The sequence below is a fragment of the Bos mutus genome, chromosome 16 (genome assembly GCF_027580195.1).
Source record: "Bos mutus isolate GX-2022 chromosome 16, NWIPB_WYAK_1.1, whole genome shotgun sequence".
NCBI lineage: Eukaryota > Metazoa > Chordata > Mammalia > Artiodactyla > Bovidae > Bos > Bos mutus.
This window is the reverse complement of record NC_091632.1, coordinates 32,689,833-32,716,759: the sequence shown is the minus strand read 5'-3', so window position 1 is coordinate 32,716,759 and position 26,927 is coordinate 32,689,833. Positions and strand designations below refer to the sequence as shown.

Below are 26,927 nucleotides of genomic sequence, written 5' to 3'. Positions count from 1 at the left end.
GTTCTTGCCTAAGCCTGGTGTCACATTTCAGAATATAAGCAAAAACTGCCCTTGGGTTGCTACTCATAGGCAGTGTCTGTGACCTTGAGAAGTCAAGCATCTGTCTGGTGCCTCAGTTTGTGCAATGTAAGGACCAAACATTCTCCAGAGCTGCCAACAGGGTCTCATTCATGACTATGAAGCCAGTTGCAGCTCTAAAGCACCAGATAACTGCATTAGTAATAACCACAGGGTCCAGACCATGAGCACAGGTTGAATTCAGAAAGGATGGAAAGTGCTGATAACGAGAAGTCATCGTGATATTACTTCTGTAATGAGTGTGTGTCAACTACCTGACACCCAAGGTCCATTTCCCAGCATGTGTTGAAACCTACTGCGCAGATCTCACTGTCCTATTGGTCAGGAGCCCGAGCCCAGGTTTGTTTTGGTAGATGCTTTGCTCCAAACCACACTTCAAGGTCAGTCTGATCTTGGATGGCCTCGGCCTGCAGCAGCTTGAAGTAGGGCCTCGGTTCTCAGCCAGAGATTGAGGTCAGTCACATCAGTGAGAGCACCGAATCATCACAACTAGATCAGTGGTCAGTGACAAGGCTCTGGACCTTCAGCTGTGCAGAAAAGAGTTCCCACAAAGACAGAAAGTAGTGAAACAAGTGAAGTATTTATTAGGAGGGAAAATGACAGTATGTATAGATAGGCTCACAGGTGGGCTCAGAGAGTAGTGCCCTGGTGGTAGTTTCAATCACTTTTATGGGGTATTTCTTCCAGTTTTACTTTGAGATGTGTGTTTTTTATTTTTTATTTTTTTAATTTAAATTTATTTTTGATTTACCTGGTTCATAGTTCATATTTGGCATATCTTAGGGTTCTCCCATATGTGTGCTCACATCTCTTAGCCAAGATGGATTCCACTAAAGAGGCCTATGGGTAGTGAGCATCAGTTAGCATCACTCCACTTTTGACCTCCAAAGAGTCTTTCTGCACATGTGTATTCAGGGATGTTTCCTGAATTTAAAAACAAAAACTATGTGGTCTCTTCTCTTCTATCTGGCAGGGCCCAGCCTCCTCTCTAAATTGTCCTGCTCTTGATATGTGGGAGTATTGCTTCACAGGGAATGAATCTCCCATCACGTCACCCTGGGGGGCCCATCTACCTCCTACCTCAAGTCTAGACAGGGAGGGTGTCCAGGTAGCTCAAACAATCAAACCATTTCTGTTAAATCTGCCTGATTCTTGCCAGAAATCAATCAGAAAGCATAATCAACAAGGGGAGACTAGTCAAGAGAACAAAACAAGAAAGGAGAAGGAATCCACCTAAATCATATCGAGTCTCTGATCCTGGCAGGGCCCTCACTGACCTCCTTGAATGCCAGGCTGGTCTCCTGCCCATTGCCCTCTCCTGATGTTCTCCTTCTTGTCTGGCAAGGGCAATATAGGTCCTTGGCAAATATGCTCTCAAGTTCCCTGAGTACAAATAACAGAAAGACAAATGAGAGAAGAGAAGGGAAAGGAAGGGAAGAGGAGGGGAGAAGACACAGGGGAGGGGAAGGGAGAAGAGATGGTGTAGGGGAAGGGAGGAGAGAAGGAGAAAAGAGAAGGGGAGAGACAGGAAAGGGAAAGGGGAACAGAATCTCATCCCACATCTCAACTAAGATTTATTTTGTCAACTGAGAAATGAGGCGGCAGGGGAGGAAAGAGAGAAGTGAAAATTGAGAGAAGGAGGGAAAATGCTGAAGCATGGGGAGAAGTGAAAGAGGAGAGTGAAAAAGCTGGCTTAAAACTCAACACTCAGGAAACTAAGATCATGGCATCTGGTCCCATCACTTCATGGAAAATAGATGGAGAAATAGTGGAAACAGTGACAGACTTTATTTTTTGGGGCTCCAAAATCACTGCAGATGGTGACTGCAGCCATGAAATTAAAAGACACTTGCTCATTGGAAAAAAAAGCTATGACCAACTTAGACAGCATATTAAAAAGCAGAGACATCACTTTGCCAACAAATGTGCATCTAGTCAAAGCTATGTTTTTTCCAGTAGTCACATATGGACGTGAGAGTTGAACTACAAAGAAAGCTGAGTGCCTAAGAATTGATGCTTTTGAACTGTGGTGTTGAAGACTCCTGAGAGTCCCTTGGACAGCAGGAGATCCAACCAGTCAATCCTAAAGGAAATCAGTCCTGAATATTCATTGGAAGGACTGATGCTGAAGCTGAAACTCCAATACTTTGGCCACCTAATGTGAAGAAGTGACTCATTTGAAGAGACCCTGATGCTGGGAAAGATTGAAGGCAGGAGGAGAAGGGAGTGACAGAGGATGAGATGGTGGGATGGCATCATTGACTCGATGGATGTGAGTTTGAGCAAGCTTCAAGAGTTGGTGATGGACAGGGAAGCCTGGCATGGTGCAGTCCATGGAGTCACAGAGAGTCAGATGTGACTGAGTAACTAAACTGAACTGGGGAGAAGGAAGGACAAAAAACAAAGCAAGAAGAAAAGGGACAATGAGGACAGAGCAGGGGAATAAGACAGCCCAGAAGATAAAGCAGGTTTCATTTCTCTTCTGCCTAACACCTGACTTTTGTCAGCCTGTACATGCAGACTTGCTTAGAGAAGACGGTTGTACAGTTTATTTTTGCCTTTAAAGACTTGCTCACTTCATTCTTAGAGATAGTCGTCTGGGAAGGACGCCCCAGTGACTGAGTCTCACTCAAACTGAGCTCTCCCTTCAGACCTGGACAAGCCACACTCCAGGCAGAGAAGGCTGAGGCACTGTCAGGCCTGGCCAGTGGCCGAAGGTCAGTGGAGCACAGGACCTCCTTGACCGCTCCATATCCCAAGTCCTGTGGAAAGAGCCCCCCACCCACAATGAGGCACAAAAGATCTCTGCTTTTCAATACCCAGCCTTCCAGAGAAGGACCTTACTGCCAACAAAGCGATCTTATTGTTTTCCCAAGCATTTGTTTACCCCTTAATAAATAATGATATTAGGTCTTTGGAGGAAAGAAGGAGAGAACTGCCAATAGGAGATTTAATTTGCTATAATCAACCCCTCTTAGCATGCAGAGTCACATAGTACAAGTAAAAGAATTAATCTGTACCAGAAAGAATTGCCTCTTTGGTGGTATGAATCTAATCACTTACAAAGCTGAGTCAGCATTTTGGGTTTAGACGGAGCTCTCAGGAATAAAAGCCACAAGATCAGGTTTCAAATGTGATCTGAATGGTACCCTTCATTGAATTTGGGGCCCTTTGGATTATACAGGGAATGAAATGCAAATAGAGGCACTGGGCCTCTTTTAGACACCCCCTAAATGTTCAGACAGACATGTAGGGGATGAATAAATACTTGCAGGCTTCTGGGCTGCCTGTGTGAGATATTCCTTCTTGATTCCATTCTCTAGGATGGATTGTCAGATCTGCCAATCATCTCTGGCACCCCCATTATATTTGGGAGATGTGTTTGCTCTGTGCATACTGTTTTATAATCCTCAGAGGTGGAATTTCATAGCCCAGCAATGCTTTTGCCTTTGACATTCTCCTAAGCAGAATTTATTGCTTCCAAGACAGATGTGACTTGAATCGATTATGTCTTTTAAGCAGTCACTCTGGAAGCAGCCTCCAGGTTCTCTGGAATACTTTTTGCCTGACTTCATTCAACTTGCAAGCTGATGTCAGAGTATTTCATCATAATCTAATACTATTAAGAGTCCTCTGGGTATGGAACTAAGAAGGTTATTACACCAACTAAGTTCAGGATGTGGTTGCTACTATTGAAGAGCTTATGGCCTGCAACACACAAACATCTATTAATATCACAAAATGCAGCTGAACGGAAGGAGGTACCTAGAAGTTATATTTACCTGCTATTGACCTCTCATTATTGATGAACTTAGAAAATGAAGTAAGTACATTTGTTCATCTTTGGAACTAAGACAAGAGGCAATGCCAAAAAAAAAAAAAGAATGGAAAAGACCCAAATTTCCAAAATGTTCAATAAAGATTCTCATTAAAAATCATATAGCTATGGTTGTCTATTTCAGAACTCAAAACTACATATCACCCCAGCCATTCCAAAAATGTTGGGGTTTCTCAGTATTTTATAAGTTTGGCAACATTAATCTTATAGAGAGTTATTTCAGAGGTGATCTGAGCCTGGGGGTATTAGATAACATGAATCTAATTGACTTCAGCCATAGACCTAGATTCATAATCACAAATAATGTTTCAAAAAGTTAATGGCTTTAGAAGCAAATAAATGAAGTTAGTATTTTTAGATTGATCACAACCCACCTCATCCTATGTTAGTCCAAAAGATAAGAGGGAGGGATCTTTGAAAAAATAAGAGGCAAAGAAATAACATTTCCAGATACTATACCACTTTCTTACTTGAATTTCTATGATCATTTTTCTCTGGAGAAAGATCCAACTGATCTTCCTTTTAGAATGTATGACTTAGCAGAATATCCACCATATCTTGCTCCATGTTTCCCTAGCTATTTAAATGAGAAAATTCTAGCAGGCATTGATTTGGTACCAGGAGAGAATGAGATAATAAAATATTCCCGCACAGTTCAGTTCACTCTGTCGTTTCTGACTCTTTGTGACCCCATGGACTGCAGCATGCTAGGCATCCCTGTCCATCACCAACTCCTGGAGTTTTACTCAAACTCATGTCCATTGAGTCGGTGATGCCATCCAACCATCTCATCCTCTGTCACTCCCTTCTCCTCCTGCCTTCAATCTTTCCCAGCATCAGGGTCTTTTCAAATAAGTCACTTCTTCACATCAGGTGGCCAAAGTATTGGAGTTTCAGCTTCAGCATCAGTCCTTCCAAACTGATTTCCTTTAGGATGAACTGGTTGGATCTTCTTGCTGTCCAAGGGACTCTCAAGAGTCTTCTCCAACACCACAGTTCAAAAGCATCAATTCTTCCCACACAGTAACCACATAAGATATTTTAGTCCCACTTGATAAATAAAGAAAAATTTGTAATCAAAGCCATAAAGGATACAAGTTGTTAAATGAACCCTGTACTTAGGGGGAGAAAATATTTCCTTAAGCAACATTAAACTCTCAAAATCTACTTCTAGGCACTAGTAAGCTCATATATGAAGGAGAGGGAAAAGATGAATGATTTCTTACTCCTTTAATATTTTGCAAACAGGAGTTTACACAACATCATCAAGGATGCATTCAGATGGTTCCCTTGGCTGTTTTATTAGCTATAGGATTGGGTCTAGGCACTGAGGAAAGCTAATCTTTTCAAGAAGAATTTGCTCGCTTTTATTTGGTAAATTGTTCTAAATTTCCATTTTTTCCCCTGAGTTTTAAAATTGGTTGTTGTAGCTTCACAATCTTCCCTTTCTCCACTAGTCAGGCCTGGGGAGAAAGGAGAGGCTGAACGGGTTGCTCATAATAAAGGGGAAAGGGGAGAACAGTGAATAAAAATGAAAGGCTTTGCATAATTTGGGCCACCTCAATACAGGGGCTCAAAAATGCCATGGGACAGCTTCAAGCATTGACAGGTGAGAAATGAACAAATCTTTGCTGGTCAAAGTCTTATTGGTGCAAGATCGAGGCTTCACGATTAATTTTAAATAATAAAACATAAAAACCCACCATAATAGAAACAAAAGCAAAGAAACCACAGTAGAACATCTGATACAGAGCAGAACACAGGAAACCACCAACCATTCTGACCTCTCTGCTGTTGAACAGAAAAAAAAAGCTCAGGAAGAAAGCTCTATGAGAAAATAGAACAACATCACCAGACCCAAAGAAAATTTTCTTAAACATTTCTAGATAAGGAAGAGGCAGACACGAAAATAAAATCTAGTTCAGCTTGGCTTCACAAACACAGAAAACCATCAATTCTCTTAAGACACCTGGTGTTTGTCCATCAACATATCTGGAGAGACCCACCAACAAAACCAGAAGGAGTAGATACATTATTTTTTAAATATTTCAATAAAAGAGTGAACAAGGAATAGCCTTGAAGAATCACATCTCAACAAAGCATGCAATGAACTAAATATCTTCTGTAATTAATTCACTGCTAGCATTAAAAAGAAAAAAAAGAAAAAAAAATAGTGCTGATTCGCTTACTGGTGGTGCACAAAATGTACCAAAATATTCATTAGTTACTCAGTGATGCTGTTTGGGATAAGTACTGCTCCACTCCAAAGCCTCTGCCAGCTTTGATGCCTGCCAAATTTGTATGTAAATGGGTTTTCACTTTCCAAGGCTAATGGGAGATCTGTTAAATTCTCAGAGACAACACATATATTATTTTAAGCCCTATTACTTTGACTTAAAAACAAGCCACTTTGATACTAAATCCAAAATAATACTTAATTAGAAATCCAACACTCAATATATCAGAATGTCCATTATACAGCTGTTTATCACAAAGTTAGTCATAATGAATGTGACAGATGAGCGTTTTTGCACAGCTTATACCAAGAAGAAAACAAAAAAGGTTACCACCCACTCTATATAGGATTTATTGATCTTTGTACCTGTGCATCCATTAAGAGGTGCCTCATCAATATCATGGAACTCTTGAGTGTCTCCTTCTCAGTGGGAAGAAAAGGGTCTTGGTCCTCCTCCAGCGCCTTTGACTTGGTGACAATAAAATGGGATATCTGGTCATTTAGGGTGTGCAGTGACTGGACTGCTGCAAAAAAAAAGAAAGAAAGAAAGTCGAATTACAGTAGGTAACTTTCAAAGAGAAATTGGCTATAATTTTTGAAGGGAGAATTGAGGGTGAACACATAAGGTATAACCCAGGCAGGTGTCAAGAACCCTTACATCCACACATGTTTAACGGGTAATAGACTGAACACTCTCCAAATCATGAGCCTATATGGAAATGCTTGGGGGTGCAGTTGTGGGCAAAACCAGACTGGATGCTTACCCTCATGGAGAGTTGTCTTCTTCCAGTCACTGAAAATAAACAAGTTAGCAAATACTTCTATGAAGATGACACATAAGTGTTTATGAATTAAACAGAGATTAGTAGGGCATGAGGGGAGAGCTCTATAGTAGATTTACATTTACAGTAATACAGTTGGCTATTTTACCTCTAAACAGATGGCCTCTATCATTAAGTTTAATGAAGGGATAGTTTGGCCATGTTTTCCAATCAGTACCACACGTGTACCAGGAGGACTATTGTTTCTCTACCATTCATGTGGCGCTTGCCATCTAACATAGTACAGATTTTAAGATTTCACTTTTTTATGCTTTTTACCTCCTTTTCTGCTTTCTCCATAGTAAATGTGGTAAGAGTAGAGATTTTCAAAATAATCTCTTGGTTTATGTTTGGTATATGCCCAATAACTAGGAAAGGTCCTAAAAGTTAGAGGGTGCTTGATAAATGTTGGTGAATTAATTTCCTTACATTCCCTTGAAATAAAATTTCTTTCCTTATTGAATTTCTATAACTTTCAGGTAAATCTATCCTTTCAAACCAAAAATAAGTAAAACCTACACATTCTCAGGAAATCACTGCACTAATCACCATTCTGAGGATGCAGAGTAATTATCAAAAACTAGTATTCAATAGAATCACTCTGAGAACCTTTGACCATGAGGGAGTAAGAATATTCAGATTACCCACTTGCTGCAAATAACTAGAAAACTGTATAATATATCAGAAACAAATACTATTAGACATTGAACAACAGCAAAACACTGTGATCCTTTAGAAAAGATGAAAAAGTTGAGTTCTATCATCGCCAGCATTCTGCAAAAATGGAATGTCCAGACCACAGCATGGGAAGAGAAATTCAAGGAGAACCCAGCCCTCACACTGAATTGAGAAGATAGAGATTGGAAAGACTAAGTCTGCTCTAATTTGCAAGACAAATCACTAAGAAAGAAGGAATTACACAGAGATGTCTAGAAATCTGCACAGGAGTCTCTCTGAGTTGCTGGCTAAATATCAATCCTATATATGGGTAAGATTAAACCCTACATATCTGGCAAGAGAAAGTTCTAGGAAAAGACAGTCACATTTTGGGGAGCTGTAAGCCCAATAATTCCAAGAGATCTTACAGGAAAACAAATTGTTTTTATGCTCACTGGCCAAAGCGGAGGGTCTTGGTTGGAATTCACAGCACATTCAGCAGAGACTCGAAAAGGATAAAGGTTTAGAAATAAAGCTAAATGATCCTTAGAATAAAGGCAACTCCAGGTCTACCCAAAAGGAGTTTAAAAGTAAGCCTTGTAAGGATCAAACTGATCTGCCCGTAACTAAAATACTTACCAGGAAAGAAAAATGAGCTTTTTTTTTTTTTTTTTGTAGAGGTATAACACAATCTGGGTTTCCCTGCTGGCTGAGACAGTAAAGAATGTGCTTGTAATGCAGGGGACTCAGGTTCGATCTCTGGGTCAGAAAGACTCCTGGAGAAGGGAATGGTTACCCAGTATTCTTGGTTATCCAGTATTCTTGCCTGGAGAATTCCATGGAGGGAGGAGCCTGGCAGATTCCAGCACATGGGGTCAGATAGAGTTGGACACGACTGAGCGATTAACATTTTCACTTTTCATAACAAAATCTAGCACTCAAAATGCAAAATTCATAAGGCTCTGTATTCAATAAAAAATTATTAGACATGTAAAGAAAAAAGAAAGTGTAGCTTGTAGCCTGGAGAAAAATCAGTTTATAGAAACAGACTCAGAAATAACAAGTGATAGCATTAGAAAATATGACTATTAAGATAGCTACTATAGATATTCTTTGTATGTTCAAGGTTGTAAAATAAAACAGTATTACGATGAGGAGAAAAATATAATATTAAGACCAGAACTAAATAGAGCATCTAAGGATGAAAAATGCATTATCTAAAATGAAATTTTTACTAGAGGAGATGCCTAGCAGATTAAACAATGAAGAAGAAAATATCAATGAAATTGAAATTTTATAATAAAACTATCTATAATGAATAAACAGAGCCTCTTTGACAATATAAAGCTGTCTGATAAACGTGCACTTGGAATCTGAGGGGGTAGGGTAGTGGCAGGGACAGAAAAAATGCTTGAAGAAATAGTGAAAAATTTTTTTTCCATATTTGATAATACTATTAACCTCTGAATACAAGAATCTCAATAAACTTCAGGCAAGACAAATACGAAGAAAATGACACCAAGGCATATTATAATCAAATTGCTAAACAAATCAACACACAATGAGAAATAGAAAATCTTTTTTTTTTTTTTTGGCAATGGCGTGGAGGATCTTAGTTTCCTGACCAGGGATCAAACCCACACCCTGTCCAGTGGAAATACAGAGTTTTAACCCCTGGACTGCCAGAGAAGTCCACAAAAATCTTAAAATCAGCCAGAAGAAGAAGGCATATTGCGTTTGGAGGAAGAGAGATAGGAATGATATCAGACTTGTCATCAAAATCTATGAAAACCAGAAAAGAATCTATGACTGTTAAAAATACTGAAAAAAACACGTGTCAATCTAGAATTCTATAACCCATAATGGTATCTTTCAAAAAATGAAGGTGAAATAACGACTTTTTTAGATAAACAAAAGCTGAAAAAACTTCACCAACAGACTTTCATTAAAAGAAATGTTAACTGTCCTTTCTGTGCGCTTAGTCATTCAGTTGTGAACAACTCCTGTAGCCTGCCAGACTCCTTCCATCCATGGAATTTTTTCAGGCAAGAATATTGGAGTGGGTTCCCATGCCCTCCTCCAGGGGATCTTCCCAACCCGAGGATCAAATTTAGGTCTCCCTCATTGCAGACAGATTCTTTACTGCCTGAGCCACCAGGGAAGCCCAAGAATACCGGAGTGGGTAGCTTATCCCTTCTCCAGGGAACCTTCCTGACCCAGGAATCAAACCAGGGTCTCCTGCAATGCAGGTGGATTCTTTACCAGCTGAGCTACCAAGCAATCCCAGAGTAAGCACTACAAATAGAAAATAAATCAATGATGATTTTGAGCAATAGAGAATCAGTCTCAGACAACTGAGCATAGAGTTGCAGCTACAAGCCATGAAATAGGAAGAATACAGAATATGACATCAGAGCAGATTTTCATTGCACAAGAAGGCTCTAAAATACTTTCCTGGACTAGGGAATAAGCTTGGCTAAAACAGAGAAAGATGAACAAAGAGAGGAAGTATGGGACCTGATTCCTGCCTAACTTGAATCCTTGAACTCAGAAGGAGATGGTAGAAAAACACTCAGATAGATTTGGGGATCTGAAAGCAGAGTGACTCAAAGTCTTATGTCCTACCCTGGGCACTTGGGGGGACAACCTCACAGTGCACCTGCCCATATGAGGGTAGAAACAACAGTCGCATGACATTTCAGGTCCAAGAGGATCTGAGACGGCACTACTGCCCTACCACCCTCACTCTTCCACCTCCAGTCTCCCTTAGCATAATGAAGACTGGATATATCTCCAGCGAGTCCAGAAGTACCCAGAAGGAGATTCATGGACCCCAAGGTAGGATAATTCACTAAGTCCCCTACATACAAACTTTCAAGTTGCAAACTTTCAAAGATGTGCTATGCTTCTGGTTCCAGCAAGAACCCAGAACTGATGCCATAAACATCAAGCATGAGTGAAATTTCAGCTTGCCCCCGTCTCCTAATTGCTGATGATCCTTCAGCTCTACTATCTCCCACCTCTTCTCCCTCCTCCATTCAGTAACTCTTCTTGCCTCTTCACTCAATGCCAGTCCCAATATGCCAGCTGAGGTACTGTCTACTGTACTTTCAAGGCACTGTACTATGAGATCAAAACTTTTTTTTGCATTTATTTGTTGTCTATGTATTATTTGTGTGAAAAGTATTATTAACCTATTATAGTACAGCACTATATAGCCAAATGTGTTAGTTGGGTACCTAGGCTAACTCTGTTGGACTTGCGAACGAATTAAACTTAACACATTCTCAGAAGAGAACTAATTCATATTTAGGGGACTTACTGTATATATTCCTCCCAATAACCCAGAGAGAAGAGAAAGAGAATGGGCAGGGGAGTAATTTGAATTTATTTATTATTTATGCAGAAGGTACTAAGTTTTCAAGCAGAAGGGACTGAGTCATTATCGGTTGAAATGTTGGCTCCAGATCCAAGTAGAATTTCATTATAGAAAGGTGAAAACAACAACAAACAACTTTTTGGAGTTGTGACTATAAATTTTTAAACACTCTATATATCTTTTCTCTCTTACTTGCACACAGGAAGGTTGGAGCACACTGAGCTATCAGTTCGGTTCAGTTCAGTCACTCAGTTGTGTCCGACTCTTTGCAACCCCATGGACTGCAGCAAGCCAGGTTTCCCTGTCCATCACCAACTCCCGGAGTTTACCCAAACTTGTTTCCACTGAGTCAGTGATGCCATCCAACCATCTCATATTCTGTCATCCCCTTCTCCTTCCACCTTCAATCATTCCCAGCATCAGGGTCTTTTCAAATGAGTCAGTTCTTCACATCAGGGGGCCAAAGTATTGGAGTTTCAGATTCAGCATCAGTCCTTCCAATGAATATTTAAGACTGATTTCCTTTAAGATGGACTGGTTGGATCTCCTTGCTGTCCAAAGGACTCTAACACCACAGTTCAAAAGCGTCAATTCTTCAGTGCTCAGCTTTCTTTATGTACAACTCTCACATCCATACATGACTACTGGAAAAACCAAAGCTTGTTGGCAAAGTAATGTCTCTGCTCTTTAATATGCCATCTAGGTTGGTCATAGCTTTTCTTCCAAGTAACAAGTGTCTTTTAATTTCATGGCTGCAGTCACCATCTGCAGTGATTTTGGAGCCAAGAAAATAAAGTTTTTCACTGTTTCCATTGTTTCCCCATCTATTTGCCATAAAGTGATGGGACCAGATGCCATGATAGTTTTCTGAATGTTGAATTTTAAGCCAACTTTTTCACTCTCCTCTTTCACTTTCATCAAGAGGCTCTTTAGTTCTATGCTTTCTGCCATAAGGGTGATGTCATCTGCATATCTGAGGTTATTGATATTTCTCCTGGCAATCTTGATTCCAGCTTGTGCTTTATCCAGTCCAACATTTCTCATGATGTACTCTGCATATAAGTTAAATAAGCAGGGTGACGATATACAGCCTTGACATACTCCTTTCTCGATTTGGAACCAGTCTGTTGTTCCATGTCCAGTTCTAACTGTTGCTTCTTGACCTGCATACAGATTTCTCAGGAGGCAAGTCAGGTGGTCTGGTATTCCCATCTCTTTAAGAATTGTCCACAGTTCATTGTGATCCACAGAGTCAAAGGCTTTGGCATAGTCAATAAAGCAGAAGTAGATATTTTTCTGGAACTCTCACTGAAGTATAAGGCATCCAAATAACTTAACAGAATCTAGCACCAATCTCTGCATGATTTATGCCTCATTTTCCATCCTGCCTTCCCTTCCCCTACCTTCCAGTACATGGACATAGTGTTCTCACCAACAAGCCTTTCTCCCCACGTCATTCTGAGAATACCTCAGTTCCCAAGTCCTTTGCCTATAGACACTGCTATTAACAAAACTCATGTGATTGCTTGGAAGGAAAGAATTATTGTCAATGTATTTCACTCTAACCAGGCTAGTGAATTTGCAATTCTCAGAATGCATCTATTACAGGCTTTCTCTATTCTTTTTCCAGAAAATCGAGGCTCAGTAACTAACATATGCACTAAATTTCACTTTGTTCTAAATTCAAGGTGCACTGAAAGTGTCAACATTCCCTTCTCTTCTCTTCTTTCATAGAACTTACCATATTATGTTGTAATTGCCTAAGAATCCATCTGTGGTGGATTTAATTATTGGTTCCCAAACTCTTCCTCTTGAACCTGTTCCTATAAAGCCCTCCCTAGGGACCCTTCTCTGTGGAGACACAAACTTCCTGTCCTAAATGATGTCAGGATTTGCCATGTGACTTGCTTTAGCCAATAATTGTGAGCAGATATGAGTCATGCCATGTCCAAGCAGAAACTTTGAAAGTCATCATGTGGTTCCACTATTGCTCTTCCCCTTTGTCAGAATGTAGAAGGCATGCAAGTGAAAAGCAAACCCTTGCTACTATAAAGCACCAAAACTGGGGGAGAGCGGCATTTTTTATTGGAGCAGAGCCTCATGGGGAGAAGGCGATGGCACCCCACTCCAGTACTCTTGCCTGGAAAATCCCATGGACGGAGGAGCCTGGTAGGCTGCAGTCCATGGGGTCACAAAGAGTCAGACACAACTGAGCGACTTCACTTTCACTTTTCACTTTCATGCATCGGAGAAGGAAATGGCAAGCCACTCCAGTGTTCTTGCCTGGAGAATCCCAGGGACGGGGGAGCCTGGCGGGCTGCCGTCTATGGAGTCCCACGGAGTCGGACGTGACTGAAGCGACTTAGCAGCAGCAGCAGCAGCAGCAGCAGAACCTCATGAATGCTGACTGCTACACAGTCTCTGGACTAGATGGTGACTCGAAAGCAATAATGGGATTTTGTTCACCATGTATCACAGGTGCTTGGCAAAGAAGAAACACTTGGGAAAAGTTTAATGGACAAATAAATATAGTTGTTTTGAGAGTATGGATCCCAAATAATAATAATTATAAGAATTACAGTTTATTGAATGTCTATCATATCAGGGGCTTTTAAAGCCTCTGTGCACAATGATGAGGCACTAATAATGTGAGTTCTAGGACCAGAAGCCTGAGTTCACACTCAGCTCTGATATTTACATAACTGGCAGTTATATAATATAACTGCCCAGCACAATGTAAGCTTCCAACAAATATTGGCTGTTATTATTGTTAAAGATAAATCATAGATGCAGAATCTGAAGCTCAGAAACATGCATAACAGATGAGACCCAAGGCCATGACATGACTTTCCAATTCCCATTCTCATAATCTTGCCACAATACCCACACTCCTGATCCAGAATAATGTCTGGTTAGAGAACACCACCACAAGTGGGGTGTTATACCACCAACACCAGCCAAGTGGGACACAACAAAAGTAAAGGCAGGGAACAAGTCTACAGGGTTTTTTCTTTTTTGGCAAATGTAAACTAAGCAGATGGCAGAGTGCCTGGCACAGTAAACATTTCATGTACTAAAAATATCTAGGACTGAAGCCCTTCACTGATGCTCCCCTATCTATACTTCTTGAATCTTCTGTCTTCATCACATAGTTCCTTCACTGATAATAATAATTATTATTAGTAATATTACAGCAAACACCTATGGGGACTCAATATTTGCAACCATGGTGTTACATGTTTAATAGGCATTACCTCACTTAGTCACCCCAATGATTCTATTGAAGTGTCATTATCATCGTTCCTATCATACAAATGAAGACGCTCAGGTTAAGAGATTCATCAAGGATCATGCACTAGTCCGAAGAAGACAGGACTCATATCTACGCAGAGCCTGCACACAGAATTCCTGCATTATAGCACCTCCACCCCACACACCCCTTGTTGCTCCATTGTGCTGTGTTCTCCTTTGGGCAAACATACTGTCCTACTGGTCTCCTACCTCTTGCCATTCCATTCTCATCATTTCCTTCAGGATGTAGCTAAGGAGGAGGCTGAATTGATGTTTCCACCCAGGGTACCACACAGAGCAATCCTAGGCATAAAGAGTGTCAGGCTGGCTGTGGGGTATCACTTGGTGATATCCTCATAGTTTTAAAGGTGAGAAAACCGAGACCAAGAAAGATGATCCAGCTCTCTAAAGATGCTCTGGCAGTCAGTTTGAGAGTATGGATTCTAGAAGCCTGGTCTCAATCTTGTCCACCCTCCAACTAGCTGTATAACCTTGAGTAAGCTGCTTAAGGCCTCAGCTTCCCCATCTATAAGTGGGGATAATAATAGGAACAATTTCACAGGGTTTCTGAGAGTTACAATAAATGAGATCATTTGCACAAAGCACGTGGCACGTAACTATTACATGGTATTTACTATTATGATTATTCTAGTTTGTACCTCAAGCCTTTAACTTACTGATAATAACTAGTTGCTATGTTTGTAACTGAGTGTAATTACTGAATCTTTGTTATATAAATAAATCAAGATGGTCTCTGTGTATTAGTCTACGGTGTTTATTCTTCACTGCAGGCTGAGACCCATTAGCTCAAAAGGCAGCAGGTGCCAAACGCAAATGTTTTACATCCAAACATTTTAAATACAGACTAAATAAGCAGATTGTTAACTATTTAGAGCCTGTTTGCTTTGCAAGGGCTTCCCAGGTGGGCTAGTGGTAAAGAACCCACCTGCCAATGCAGAAGACATAAAGAGAAGTCTCCGGCTTCCCTGATGGCTCAGATAGTAAAGAATCCACCTGCAATGCAGGAGGCCTGAGTTTGATCCCTGGGTCATGAAGATTCCCTGGAGGAGGGCAAGGTAACCCACTCTAGTATTCTTGCCTAGAGAAACCCTTGGACAGAGGAGCCTGGCAGGCTACAGTTGAAAAGGTCGCAGAATTGGACACAACTGAAGCAACTTAGCACTCATACATGAACTGCTTTGCAAACCCCACAAAACTGTGCCTAATCTCTGCTAGCCATTGGTGAGATAAGCCCTGGTACATAAAGACCCCAAGAACCTACTGGTCTCTGACCCAGACTGTGCTGGTGAGTGACATCATCTGGACACCTAAGTCCCCTGGAGGACCCCTCTCTCCCCCATGAGTTCCTTGCCCTCCTCCTCTCTGAGTATTGACCTTCTGCATTTCTGGATAGTCTCTGGCTGTGCAGGATTTCACATGCAAACTACCAAAGGGTCACTCAATAAAGCCTGTGTGAGCTACTGCCACCTAGTGGTCATATCTTTTCCCTTGATGAACCCCAAGATCTCTTGAACACCCTCCAGTACCCATTTGTCTATTCATTTTATATTCCAGTTACAATGAGTCCAGTGCATCATACAAAATGAAAATGCAATAAGTGTAAGTTGAATAATTAGAAGTAATAACACAAGGAGGAACCTCTTCTTCAAGACAGATCACTCTGTGTTTTTAGCCTCATGTGTGTGCTGTCTTTCTGTCATTTTTGAGATTGCATCTAAGTACTGCATTTCGGACTCTTTTATTGACTATGAGGGCTACTCCATTTCTTCTAAGGGGTTCTTGCCCACAGTAGTACATATAATGGTCATCTGAATTAAATTTGCCCATTCCAGTCCATTTTAGTTCACTGATTCCTAAAATGTCAATGTTCATTCTTACCATCTACTGTTTGACCACTTCCAATTTACCTTGATTCATGGACCTAACATTCCAGGTTCCTATGAAATATTGTTCTTTAAAGCATTGGACTTTACTTCCACCACCAGTCACACCCACAACTGGGCGTTGTTTTCCCTTTGGCTCTGTCTCTTCATTCTTTCTGGAGTTGTTTCTCCACTCTTCTCCAGTAACATATTGGGCACCTACCGATCTGGGGAGTTCATCTTTCAGTGTCCTATCTTTTTGCCTTTTCATACTGTTTATGGGGTTCTCAAGGCAAGAATACTGAAGTAGCTTGCCATTCTCTTCTCCAGTGGACCACGTTTTGTCAGAACTCTCCACTATGACCTGTCTGCCTTGGGTGGCCCTACATGGCATGGCTCATAGTTTCACTGAGTTAGACAGGCAAGAATACTTGAAGTGTGCTAAGTCACTTGAGTCATGTCCAACTCTTGTGACATTATGAACTATAGCCCTTCAGGCTCCTCTGTCCATGAGATACTGCAGGCAAGAATACTGGGGTGGGTCGCCATGCCCTCCTCCAGAGCATCTTCCAACCCAGGAATTGAACTCACACCTCTTATGTCTCCTGCATTGGCAGGCAGGTTCTTTACCACCAGGGCCACCAGGGAAGCCCTTATGGGTACTTCATGTAATTTGTCTGGTTACATCTATTTCCCTCTTCTTCTAATAAAAGAAACTCTTATTTCATCTTGGAGAAACACCCATCTCCACTTGTGGTTCATGTAGGGCTGATGCTATTCCCAGGTCATAGAGGTGAACATGTCATACAGACCTTGCCATCCAAAGTATTTCATCTCCAAGGCAACAGTGGTTGGTCCAGGAGCGGCCTTGTGATCTAAACATGCCCTGCTGCTGCTACTGCTGCTAAGTCGCTTCAGTCGTGTCCAACTCTGTGCGACCCCATAGATGGCAGCCCACCAGGCTCCCCCATCCCTGGGATTCTCCAGGCAAGAACTCTGGAGTGGCTTGCCATTTCCTTCTCCAATGCATGAAAGTGAAAAGTGAAAGTGAAGTCGCTCAGTCGTGTCCGACTCTTAGCGACCTCATGGACTGCAGCCCACCAGGCTCCTCCGTCCATGGGATTTTCCAGGCCAGAGTACTGGAGTGGGTTGCCATTGCCTTCTCCAAAACATCCCTAACAAGATTTAATTCCAGAATCATCTGATGTAACTATTAAGAAAGAGAAAGCCTCTTTTCCAGTTGAGTTTGCTAAACTGGTTGAGTTTGCTAAGAATGTGGAGCAGCTGGTGGTCTTCTTAGCCATCAACTAAGGAACCCCAGCCTGAGAATAAAACCAGTGGAGTGAAGAGGGAATTCTCATCCACAGACAGGGAACAAGATTCTTGATATTATCATTACAGCTTTGGGATTCAGCCACAGACTTCTCAGGTGGATCGCTAAATTTCCTTCTTTTCATTAACACATTTGGGTTGGGTTTCTGTCATCTGCAATCAAGAAGGCCTGATTACTGGAAAGAAGCCTGTACTTTGTCTTCATTGTAATAGTTATTAATGTGAATAACTTTTAAAGTCTGCCTCTCTGGCAGATTAAAGAGGATCTTAAATTTTGTGAGAAAAACCAGGAATCCAGTCTTCCGCCATAAGCAAGACTTTAGACATATGATTTCAGCCATCTCTAAGCACCCCAGATGACAGCCCAGTCACTCTGGAGCAGGGCTGAACCCCTTTTCTGGATGATACCCTAATTTCTGGCCCACAAAACTGTGAGCATGATAAGGTGACATCCTTTTGTTTGGGGATGGCTTGCTCTGTAGCAATGTTATTGTTCATTCGCTTAGCCGTGTCCAACTCTTTGCAACTCCATGGACTGCAGCACGCTAGGCTTCCCTGTCCTTCATGATCTCCCGGAGTTTGCTCAAACTCATGTCCATTGACTTAGTGATGCCATCCAACCATCTCATCCTCTTTCACCCGCTTCTCCTCCTGCCTTCAATCTTTCCCAGCATCAGGGTCTTTTCTAATGAATTGGCTCTTCATATCAGGTGACCAAAGTATTGGAGCTTCAGCTTCAGCACCAGTCCTTCTGGTGAAATATTCAGGGTTGATTTCCTTTAGAATTGACTGGCTTCATCTTCTCTGTGGGGCCTGCAATGCAGGAGACCCAGGTTCAATTCCTGGGTCAGGAAAATCCTCTGGAGAAGGAAATGGTAATCCACTCCAGTATTCTTGCCTGGAGAATCCCATGGACAGAGGAGTCTGGCAGGCTACAGTCCATGGGGTTGCAAGAGTCGGACATGACTTGGCAACTAAACCACCACCACCACCCACCTCTTCTGTAGCCAATTGATAACTGAAAGTTCTGTGAGGTCAGCAACCAGGTACTTTCTGTTTATCACTGCTTATCTAGTTCTAAGCACAGCACCAGCCACACAGTGGTGCTTGAAAAAATAAGCATTGTGCAAAAGAAAAAAATGAATAAACAAACGAAGAAAACAGCCAGCTTCTCTCCACTTTGTCTGCTCCACCAGCCCATCATTCTAGAATCAGATGTTATGCACATTTTTCTCCATTTGGCCTATAAAAATCTCGACCAAATAATGCTGTTCCTAAAATATATGATGGATTATAGAATGAAAAGCCATATATATGCTTTCTTACCTACCTGAGTTTAGGCAATTGAATCATAAAAACCAGTTTATTTGGTTGGTGGTTCTGTATGTGAAATGATGTTAAATTTATTTCATGTTATTCTGGTCTACAAATTTGAAGAAACATGTATTTTTATAACAGGCTTATTTGTATGAAGTGCTCATTTGAATTTCACTGTATATTAATGAGTATTTATTTAGGTTTCAGATAAGGGTAGCACATTCATGGGTTGGCAGAGGGAAAAATAACAAGTTTCAATATTTTGTGTCATTAGCGAAAATTGAAGGTACACAGAAAATGTCTTCATGTTTTCAGAAGAGGGATAGCAGCTTAGCATACTATGCCTCTGTTTTTATAGATCAGATGAAGTGTAAGCATGAAATAGTAATATTATGACCCTAAACACTTATTTTATACAGACAAGTCCAGAAGTCACTAAGATGGGCCATTGTACATTTTACAGAAAAATATACCAAATGAATCATATCATGGGGCACAGCCCTGCCACAAGAAGCACCATGGATTTTATGATCTTGTCATTTATATGGTCCATAGATATGAACTAATGATCAAATTTATCCCTACATGTTAAACAACCTTTGCTTTTCATGTATCTCAAATTCTTTGATGTATTTTGCGTTAAAATGCTAACCAGTTTCCAATTCTTGCTTTAATATAGTCTCATTAAATAAATGAAGCTTAAATAATTCAGGTATTTGCCCCCACTGTTGTAATAAAACTCATTCTGCAAGTCAAAAGTTGATACTGGAGTCAAGGATGCAGAGAAATTGAAACCCTGATGCGTTGCTGGTGGGAATACAAAACCGTTCAGCCACCATGGAGCACAGAGCAGCAATTCTTCAGTAAGTTAAATGGAGAAGTTCCATGTGAACCAGTGATTATACTCCTAGGTATATCACCAAAAGAACCAAATACAGGTGTTCAACCAGTCACTTACCCATGAATGTTCACAGCAGCACTCAGTGGTCATAACAGCCAAAGGTAGAAACAACCCCAAAGTCCATCAACTGATGAGTGGGTATGCAAAATGTAGTATATTCATACAGTGGAATATTATTCCGGAATGTGGAGCATTCTTTAAAAGGAATGAAGTTCTCATACATGTTACAATGCAGATGAACCTCAAAAACATTATACTAAGGGAAAGAAGTCAGTCACAAATGCTACAAATTGTATGATTCCATTTACATGAAATGTCCAGAACAGGCAAATCCACAGAGAGAAAGCAGATTAGTAGTTGCCAAGAACTAGGGGGAGAGAGGGAGGGATGAACTAATTATTGGGTACACGGTTTTCTTTCACAGGGATGAAATATTCTGGCAGTAGACAGCAGTGATGGTTAGACAACATTGTGAATGTACTAAATTCTATTGAATTGTGTATTCTAGGATGCCTAGGGAGAAGGCAATGGCACCCCACTCCAGTACTATTGCCCGGAAAATCCCATGGATGGAGGAGCCTGGTAGGCTGCAGTCCATGGGGTCGCTAAGAGTCAGACACGACTGAGCGACTTCACTTTCACTTTCCACTTTCATGCATTGGAGAAGGAAATGGCAAGCCACTCCAGTGTTCTTGCCTGGAGAATCCCATGGATGGAGAAGCCTGGTGGGCTGCAGTCTGTGGGGTCGCACAGAGTCAGACACGACTGAAGCGACTTAGCAGCAGCAGCAGCAGCAGGATGCCTAAATGGTAAATTTTATGTTATGTATGGGCTTTTTATGTATGGTAAATTTTATGTATGTATGGGCTTCCCAGGGCACTCAGTGGTAAAGAATCCACCTGCCAGTGTAGGAGATGTGGGTTTGATCTCTGGGTTGGGAAGATGCCCTGGAGAAGGAAATGGCAACCTGCTGTAGTAATCATGCCAGGGAAATCCCACGGACAGAGGAGCCTGGTGGGCTGCAGTCCATGGGATCACAAAAGAGTCAGATATGACTAAGTGACTAAACAACACCATTATATATATTTTACCACAATTAAAAAAAAAAAGCTGGGTGACCAGCTCAAGATTGCAGACATAAAAACAATGATATTGGAATACCCCTCTAAATCAGACAATTTAGTGGTCCCTGACCTCTAGGGATGACATTTTGGACCTTTTAACTGTGGTTTGCCTTATGGCAAAATGTAGACAGGACCCAATATACCACCCTGGCATCAATGGAAAAGACACGAATTACATACTTAGTCAAGTTTGAAAGTAGACACTAAAAAAAAAAAAAAAAAAAAAAAAACCAAAAACCTTAAAACCAAGGATCTGAGATGCTCATAATAAATCCATCAACAACTGCTTTAAATGAATATATTTTCAAGAGACCCAGATTTACATGGTGGCTGCTGAGAAATGCATGTGGATTTGGATGAAGAGCAATAATGCAGCAGAAGTCACGACACAGGTGGAGACAAAGAGTGCAAGGGCGTGAAGGAAGTCCAGACAAGGTGGTGACAGAATCAGGCCCTGATAGAGCCTGCAGGGCTTGAGAGCAGATGGCCTACAAGTCGAAGGGGAGCTGGAACAAATCCCAAGGTGGGGGAATGCGGTTAAGGCTACATCGTGGAAGATAAATGTGGCCCGGGTCCAAATCCAAACCCATGGCCAGAGAGAAGCTTGGGGGAGCTCCGACCTGCCTCCCGTCAAAGAGGGCCCTTTCAAGAGTTGTGTGTTTTGGAGTCAGAGATGCAGAGTCCAAGTCCTGCCTCCATCTGTTACGAGCTGTATAAATGACTTCAACTCTGTGGGTATCACTTTTCTTATCTGTCACATGGAGATAAAGCTATGCCTAATTCACAGTCCTGAAGCTTAGCCTAATTAATGCAAATAGAGGACTCAAACAGTGCCTAACCTAGAGTTAATATTCAGTGACAGTGCTCAACCATCCACCATGATTATTACCATGCCCACAGCCTTATTCCCATGAGCCTGGAGCAGGTGTGGTCCTGACTTGACCCTCTGAATCTGCCTGCCACAAAGGGAAGCTCCGGGGGATTGATGCCCTGGTAACACTGAGGTTCTCTAGAAGTCAACTGTCCATGCCTACAGCCCTGGGTTGCCCCCTACACCATGTTACCCTTTTTATTTCACTTGCAGCCACTGGGCCTGGACAACACTGCCCAGGGGTCTACAATAGGAGCTTGGACATGGAGTGAAGTGAGGTGGCTGGACATACAGCATGGAAACTCTGTGTGAATGGGTGGCCATATTCTAGTGTGTGGTCTGGTTGTCAGAAAGGCATCTAGAGACTTCCCTGGTGGTCCAGTGGTTAAGGATCCACCTGCCAATGCAGGGGACCAGGGTTCAATCCCTGGTTTGAGAAAATCCCACAAGTCATGGGGCAACTAAGCCCATGTGCCACAACTACTGAGCCCACATGCTGCAGCTAGAGAAGCCCCCATGCCCAAGAGCCCAGGCTCCACAATAAGAGAAGCTGCAGCAATCATAAGCCCACATACTGCAACAGAGTAGACCTTGCTTACCACAACTAGAGAAAGCTCGTGCACAGCAAAGAAGGCCCAGCATGGTCAACGATAAATAAATAAAAGGCATCTAGAGGGACAAAGAAAGACGACAACATGAAGGGGTAAGGATTCAAAGCAGCACAGAGCTGAGGCACACCTGACACCTTTCTCATCTTTGGTTTCAGTGCATCCTGAGATCAAGCTGCCTCTGCTTGACCCCTTATGATCAATCCCCTCCTTTCCCTAGTTAGCTTGAATTGATGTCTGTACCAAGAGACCTCTTCTTAATACAAGGCCCACATCTGAACTCCTTTGTACTCCTACACCATTTGCCTTCTATTTCTCAAGGCATCTAGACTACACAGGAACTATGCTAATTTCTTAGTTTGGTGCTGCCCATGCCTTGCTCAGAGGAAGGCAATGATAACAACAGAAACACCAGCACTATGGGTGATGGCAGCTGCTATTAATACTTTAAGTACTTACTTAATAAGTCAAGCATTTTGTCAAGCGTTTTGCTGAACATTCTGCATGTGTCCTCACACTGGATCTTCATGCCATGCATGCTTTAGGTACAACTGGACCGTAAAGAAGGCAGAGCACCAAAGAATTGATGCTTTCGAATTGTAGTACTAGAAAAGGCTTTTGAGAGTCTTTCGGACTGCAAGGAGATCAAACTAGTCAATCGTAAAGGAAATCAATCCTGAGTATTTATTAGAAGAACTGTTGCTGAAGCTCCAGTACTTTGGCCATCTGATGAGATGAGATGACTCACTAGAAAAGACCCTGATGCTGGGAAAGTCTGCAGGCAAAAAGAGAAGAGGGCAGCAGAGGATGAGATGGTTGGATGGCATCACCAACTCAATGGACGTGAATTTGAGCAAACTCTAAGAGATATTAAAGGACAGGGGAACCTGGTGTGGTACAGTCCAAGGGTTGCAAAGAGTCAGACATGACGTAGTGACTCAACAACTACTGGCTTCATTCTCCTGTTGAGGAAACTGAAGCCACTATCTTTATCCACCACTGCCACGAGAAAGGTCTGTGCCTGCCAGTCCTGCCTGTTTACTCCAGAGTCTGCATAAAAGGCCATCTCCACCGGAACACAGCCCTGAGCAGGCTCAGGAAACAGCAGATGAGCTCCAATTAGCACAAAGATGATTAATAGGTGCTCTCACTTTCACAGTCTCCCTCTTGGTCCCCAAACACCATACAGAGCTAATGAATTCTCCATCATTCTGCAGTAACACCTAGACAGGATCTAACCAAGCACTGGCCTACTGGCCTTCAAAAAAAAATGCTCCTCTTCTCTTTATATGCAACCTCCAAGCATTACCAAGGCCAACTCCACTTTAACTTCATGGAAGCTGCAAGGGGATAAGTTACAATAGAGTCACTCTGTGAGAAAGGAATTGTTACAAAATCATGTAGCCAGAAGACCTGCCTGGGCACAGTGTGCACATTTTCATTTCAGTGTCACTGTTCAGGTAAAGACTGCAATGGGAAAACGGACTTTGGCTCAAGGAGGAGAAATCAGAGCCAAGGACATGTCAACCTCATGGTGACGGAAGACTGAATATCTTAACTGGGGTCCTGATGGAACGTGCAGTCCATTGGTGGGAGGTTCACTTCACTCCTGGAACCAACTGATTCCCTGAAAAGAAGCTGAGAGGCCATTGTCATTTGATGGTCAGTGCAGTTCACACATGATAGGCATCCTAAGAGAGGTTTTGGGGCTCACAGTCATGGCTGGGCTATTTCTTCCAGGTCCTGATTTCAACCTAGAACTCTACCCCAAGACCTTTCTCTTCTTCCTTCCCTTATCCTTCCTTATTTCTCTAAATCCATTTTCCAGATGTCCCTGGATTCTACCTTTGTATTCAATGCAAGGGCTTGGCCTCTCTTTTCCTGTTAATACTGATTCCCTGGGCTAGAAATGACGATGCCCCCACCCTCGCCCCTGGTCCCCTGAAAGGGGATTAGGCCTTTTTGGGGAGGCCATTCTTTCCATCATAAAACAAACACCATGAAATACAGAAAGGAATGCAACATTCCTGTGAAATTTTAAGACAAAACACAAGATCTCCAGGAAGATTCCTGCTCTGTCCTCTGCTTTGGGTTCCTTCCCTCTCCGGTAGCTCTTTTTGTTGTTATTTCTTTTGGCCGCACTGGGTCTTAGTTGTGGTGTGGTTTCTCCTATTGCAGAGCATGGACTCCAGACTGTGCAGGCTCAACAGTAGCTGCATTTTGTTGGTAATGTTTGAGGCTCCTGCAGATTATAACCTGAAGTCCTGGAACATCTCAACCATTTCCCACAGCCAAGGGTGAATTGTGGCCCTTGGGTTCTTCACATAGAATTTGTCACCTACTCTTCACTTTCTATGGAGCAAGAAATGGCAACCCACTCCAGTATTCTTGCCTGGAAAATCCCATGGACAGACGAGCCTGGGAGGCTACAGTCCATGGGGTCGCAAAGAGTTAGACACGACTGAGCACACATGCCCTGCACCTTCTAATTGAATCCATCACAGATATTCTAAGAAGTCTAAATTAAAGAAATTGATAAAGTGAATATGTTCCCAAGTATATAAAACTGGAAATAAATCAAACATATGTGGATAAAACCCAAGGACTTTCTTTGGATAACAGATAGTATTTGCAATCAGTGTGTCAATAATACCTAAACAAGTATTACTACAATGTTGGGAAGTGCTTAAAAAGTTGAGCTCTGTTACAATTCAAATATAGAAGCAATTTATTTACCAAACACTCTATAATAAAAATAACTCTTACTTCCTCATAGGAGATGTGGGTTTGATCCCTGGGTCGGGAAGATCCCCTGGAAAATCCAACGGACAGAGGATAGACAGAGGAGCCTGGTGGACTACAGTCCATGGGGATGCAAAGAGTCAGACATGACTAAGTGACTAAGCACACCCATAATGTTATCATAGTACCAACTTTCTGTCATAATAAAAGCAACAGCTCTTGCTCATTAAACACTTTCTGTGTCCCCAGATCCACGCTTATTCTGTGTAACATAAAAATTGCTACAAAGACATGACGGGGGTCTGATGACCTGAGTTTTGCAGATGAGAAACTTGAGGATAGAGACATGCCCTGTCCAACGTCACACAGGCAATCAAGAGCAGAAGTGGCATCAAACCCACTTTTGTCCAATTCCAAGCCCCTGGGCCAGCATGTGAAAGCATCACCCAAAGTTAAATTGTTTAAAATTGTGAAATGAGATGCACTCTGTTAATTTTTTTCTTTTTCACTTTGGGATGTTAAGTATTCTTTCTAGCCTTACTATGTTCCACACTGCTGTTGGCTCTCAGTACCATAGTGAAAACACCTGCGGGAAGGTGCTCGGTGTCCCAAAACAAGACAATAGTCACCCTCTGTGAAGAGCTTGTATGGCAGTTATAAAACTCCCCTCTTCCAGCACTGACTGTCTGACTGGCCCACTTGCAGAAATCACCCCATCATGAGATGTCCTCTAAGATGCTGAGCTGTGAACAAGGCAGATAATCCTGATTCCAGGCCACTATAAAGGAGCAGTGTTTGCCCAGAGACAAGGAGGACAAGAGGGACAGCTCCAAGTCTGAGGATGTGGCTGACAAGAGACTGTTCTTTCCTTTTCAGAACCACCCTGAGCAGCTTCCTGTGCTTTGAGAGGCAGCACCACTTCAATACCTGACATGAAGGGGCTGTGGACATTTTATCATGCAGGGCTGGACACAGAGTGGTGGAGCTCAAGGATGCTATCTGCATGCAAATACAATTTAGAGACTCTTAGAGACCTGAGCGCTCCATGGATGGCAGGCTTCCTGCCAAGAGTCCATGCTGAGGTGAAGAGCACAGATCTAGGGAAGTGAGTTGCATGTTAAAGATGCTGTGATTCTGAATTCTGCTTCCGATGGGGTACGGGGATGAGGGCCCCACACATAGCATGCCAAGGGGGTGGGGGCCGATGAGAAGCATGATGTCCTCAAGTGGAAGAAAGGTTTAAAGCTGTAAGATGGGATTTCCACCTGGTGGTCCAGTGGCTAAGACTCCACACTCTCAATGCAGGGGGCCTGGGATTGATCCCTGGTCAGAGAACTAGTCAGAGATTCCAGAGATCCCTGGTCAGAGATTCCACATGCTGAAACTAAAAACAGAAGATTCCACATGCTGCAACTAAGAACCCAGTGCAAATAAATAAATATTAAACCAAAAGAAATTAAAACAAAAACCAAAAAACTGAAAGACACATTCCAAGATGGTCAGAAATACATAAAACTATGTTGATGTGACTCCTGGTTCTATGCGTTCAGTGATCGACTTCAAATTGCACAGATGGCATCAAGACCGTTTTAAAAGGGAAAACTATGATCCTTTTGCTGTAACTTAACATGTAATTATGATTCTGTTGAACCATCTCACAGATAGACAAACAGTATGGGAAAAGAATCCACAAACTTCCTTGTCAATATTTTATTTTAGCCAGAGCTGCTTCCAAAGAATCAAAGTGAATATCCTTAGGACCAAAATGTTCCCAATCATGAGCTGCTCTCCTTTATTTTAAGAGAGAACTCAAGGCTCCTGGAAGGCAGGCTGTGGCAGAGAAAAAGCC

The 26,927-nt window shown here is 42.0% G+C and overlaps 1 protein-coding gene across 1 annotated transcript in view; it reads right to left on the bottom strand.

The window, feature by feature from the left end:
- Positions 1 to 26,927, bottom strand: part of KAZN (kazrin, periplakin interacting protein) — a 1,347,864-nt gene that overhangs the window by 1,000,693 nt on the left and 320,244 nt on the right. The window contains exon 2 of the mRNA XM_070384944.1: positions 6,519 to 6,676. Coding sequence (XP_070241045.1) covers positions 6,519 to 6,676 — 158 coding nt within the window. The remainder of the gene's footprint in view (positions 1 to 6,518; positions 6,677 to 26,927) is intronic.